At 56.7% G+C, this 2799-nt stretch overlaps 3 protein-coding genes across 3 annotated transcripts in view; all 3 read right to left on the bottom strand.

Annotated features, from left to right (window-relative positions):
- Positions 1-40: 40 nt before the first annotated feature.
- On the bottom strand, positions 41-757 carry SPRG_21022 (hypothetical protein; the record flags this gene model as incomplete). Its single annotated transcript, XM_012350453.1, has 2 exons — positions 41-633; positions 685-757. 2 exons carry the CDS (start codon positions 755-757, stop codon positions 41-43), a joined length of 666 nt encoding a protein of 221 aa, XP_012205843.1.
- Positions 758-1565: 808 nt separating this feature from the next.
- On the bottom strand, positions 1566-2129 carry SPRG_11380 (hypothetical protein). The gene is made up of 2 exons (XM_012350384.1): positions 2005-2129; positions 1566-1956 (listed from the first exon to the last, which is right to left on the bottom strand). Exons 1-2 carry the CDS (start codon positions 2014-2016, stop codon positions 1633-1635), a joined length of 336 nt encoding a protein of 111 aa, XP_012205774.1. The 5' UTR covers positions 2017-2129; the 3' UTR covers positions 1566-1632.
- A 121-nt stretch (positions 2130-2250) lies between these two features.
- SPRG_21020 (hypothetical protein) overlaps positions 2251-2799 on the bottom strand; it is a gene marked incomplete at both ends in the record, with an annotated part of 1845 nt that continues 1296 nt past the window's right edge. The window contains one exon of the mRNA XM_012350452.1: positions 2251-2572. Coding sequence (XP_012205842.1) covers positions 2251-2572 — 322 coding nt within the window. The remainder of the gene's footprint in view (positions 2573-2799) is intronic.

Below are 2799 nucleotides of genomic sequence, written 5' to 3'. Positions count from 1 at the left end.
CGAAGTTATACGAGTGTACTGTAGGTGCGTCCGTGGTGCGTCAGTCGGGACATCCGTGGGTGCGTCGTGGGTCGCATCGGTGGGAGTGTCGGTCGGGGCATCGGTGGGAGCGTCGTCGGGGCATCGGTGGGAGCGTCGTGGGAGCGTCGGTGGGAGCGTCGGTAGGCGCGTCCGTGGGTGCGTCAGTCGGGGCATCCGTGGGCGCGTCGGTAGGAGCATCAGTCGGAGCATTGGTGGGAGCATCGGTAGGCGCGCCCGTGGGAGCGCCTGTGGGAGCATTTGTCGGTACGTCATCATCGGAGAAATTCGAATCGTCGTCGTCGTCGTCGTCGTGAGCATGCCCGTTGCCAGCATTTTTGGTTTTGAGTTTGTTTTCGCGGAGCAACTTGAACACCGCGGTCTTGATCGAAGCTGTCTTGTCTTTTGTCGGCTGGGTGAATGGCACTTGGTTGGTCTCGACGCTGTTGCCAGTCGTGGCTTGCTCCTGCGAGTTGTTGTTTTCCTTGTCGATGACTTGCCCATGATGGGCATGGTGGCGGTGGCCGCGGCTATCACTATTACGGAGGTGGCGCTTCTCCCAGTGCTCGATTTCGGCGACGCTGTAGTGCTCCAGACGAGCCACGTTGTTTGAATCTAGTTGGTAGATGTAAGTCACAATGATCGTATCCAGGCGCTTTAGCGTACGCTGGGCGGCACCGAGCGACTCGTGCAAGACGACGCACAAGGCAGCGAGGGTCAACGGGTGGTAAATGCGCATGGTCAAGCAAATGGATTTTGAATTGTGAGAGGCTTGAGGAGCGCTGGTGCGGGACGTTTCAAACCCAGGAAGTGCTTGCGAGGACCTATTTTGGGGGGTACATGGGCCAATCATAGGTACATAATGCAGAAAGCCGCCATTAAAGATAGGCATCTTGCATGTCAGCATAAACGGCACAGGACGAAAGCCATTTCGATGCGAGAGGCGCCGCCACGAATAGACACCAATCCGGCGACTAGCATCTAAATCGAGCGCAGAACGGCAGAGGTCGTCGACAAGTGGATCCTGGAAACTCAACGAAGTCAGCGATCACAATGTGCGTCGAGGCTTCTCTTGAGACAGGCGTCCGCGCCAAACCCGAGACCTTTTCACGCTGCTCCATTCAAACATTATTGTTGGATCGCCATCGAATCGTAAAAGATCGCCACAATGCTCCATCTTTATCCGGATCCGGATTGATGTCACAGAGTCTTGTAAGACTCCGACAGCTTTCGGCTCTAGGACGTTGTCGTTGCCTTGGAGGGTGACTCGCAGCTCGTCTCCCCTATCTCGGGGCAGTCTTCTTGTCGCCTCTTGTCCCGGTCCGCTCTGTGGCATACACTAGGGAGAAGGGCCTGCCACATGAGCCACCCTTCGATGGCCGTCGGGCGTGCTAGCTTACGAGCATAAGTCCACCAATATATGAGCACCCTCGCTGGTTTCATGTTCCTTTCGCCCAATCCACGGCTTGTGGCTTTTTGCGCCGACGGCCTCCGAACGCGACCATAATGGCCGACTCTCCAGCCCATCGGACTAATTTATGTGTGCTGGTATCTGTAGTGAAAGCAGCGTCGTTATCAATCGCCACTGCCCTTTATAGAAGATTCCTTGCCAATCTACATACAACGCACTTGCACGTGGTTCCGCACACAGCCTCTTCTCTTTTCATAAACACCATGCAGACTGCGTGCGGACACGGTGAGTTCTGCAAAATCGATCGTCGGACTTGTCGTTGCTTGATGCACACGGTGGCTACCTGCCGTAGGACCACTTTGCTTCGGGAGCGTCTTCCGGAAACAAGATTGTGTCTCCTCGTCGAGGGCGGAGCGCGGCCGACATTGTCGCATCGGCGGCTTGCATTCGCTTTCTCGCCTCGTTGTAGACGTCCGCGATGCTGCACGGTCGCTGGTCTGCTGCCGGTAGTACATCATGGCGTGTAGCTACAACACAACGATCAAGGGGGCCCAAAACCGAAGCGACGAGCGTACAATCAATCGCATGCGGGTCGTGAGCCAGCGTCACGAGACATATGGCGCAGAGGAGGCCGAGCGGTGGCACGAGCATGTTTCTGGCAGTGCCGCTTTGCGACTTTTTGTTTTGAGCAGAAATAGCCCCTCACTAAAGTGGGCTACCGGTATTTCTGTTTGATGCCACACCGGATCTAGAATGGAGGAGTAGTGCTGCCGTGGCAGAACCAACGCCGCCGCACATATGCAGACACACGTGATGACTTATTACTTTTCAAAGCTGCCGTCAAAGCCCACAAAGCCGGCCATGAGGAAGATGTGGTAAAAGGGCTTCTTCTCAATCTTGGAGCACCAGTTCCACGCACTCGTGAGGCGGCCGTCAATGCACGAGCCCGCATCAAAGAAGTTGTCGGCGCCGCTGCCGTCAAAGCCGTGCTTGAAAAAGTCGCAGAGGATCGTCTGCCGGAGCGCCTCGGCGCCGCCCATGCTCGCAATGTACACGGCCGTGTTGGCATCGTGCTCCATGCGGCCAATGTACTCGACAGTTTGGACGATCGGGCTCAGAATGCGCGACACTTGAGTGTGCGTACTACAAGGTGAAGTAAGTCGTCATTACCATTGTGTGTTTCGCACATGCGTGAGGAGCGGACCGCGACTAATCGAATGTCGGGACGATCTGGGCGTCCGTGGGAGCATCGGTCGGGGCATCGGTACCGGTAGGCGCGTTGGTAGGTGCTTCGGTGGGAGCGTCGGTAGGAGCGTCGGTGGGTGCGTTAGTCGGGGCATCCGTGGGAGCATCGGTAGGCGCGTTCGTGG

This window comes from Saprolegnia parasitica (assembly GCF_000151545.1).
Source record: "Saprolegnia parasitica CBS 223.65 unplaced genomic scaffold supercont2.65, whole genome shotgun sequence".
Lineage (NCBI taxonomy): Eukaryota > Oomycota > Saprolegniomycetes > Saprolegniales > Saprolegniaceae > Saprolegnia > Saprolegnia parasitica.
Note: the sequence above shows the minus strand (reverse complement) of the source record. Positions and strands in the feature narration are given on the sequence as shown.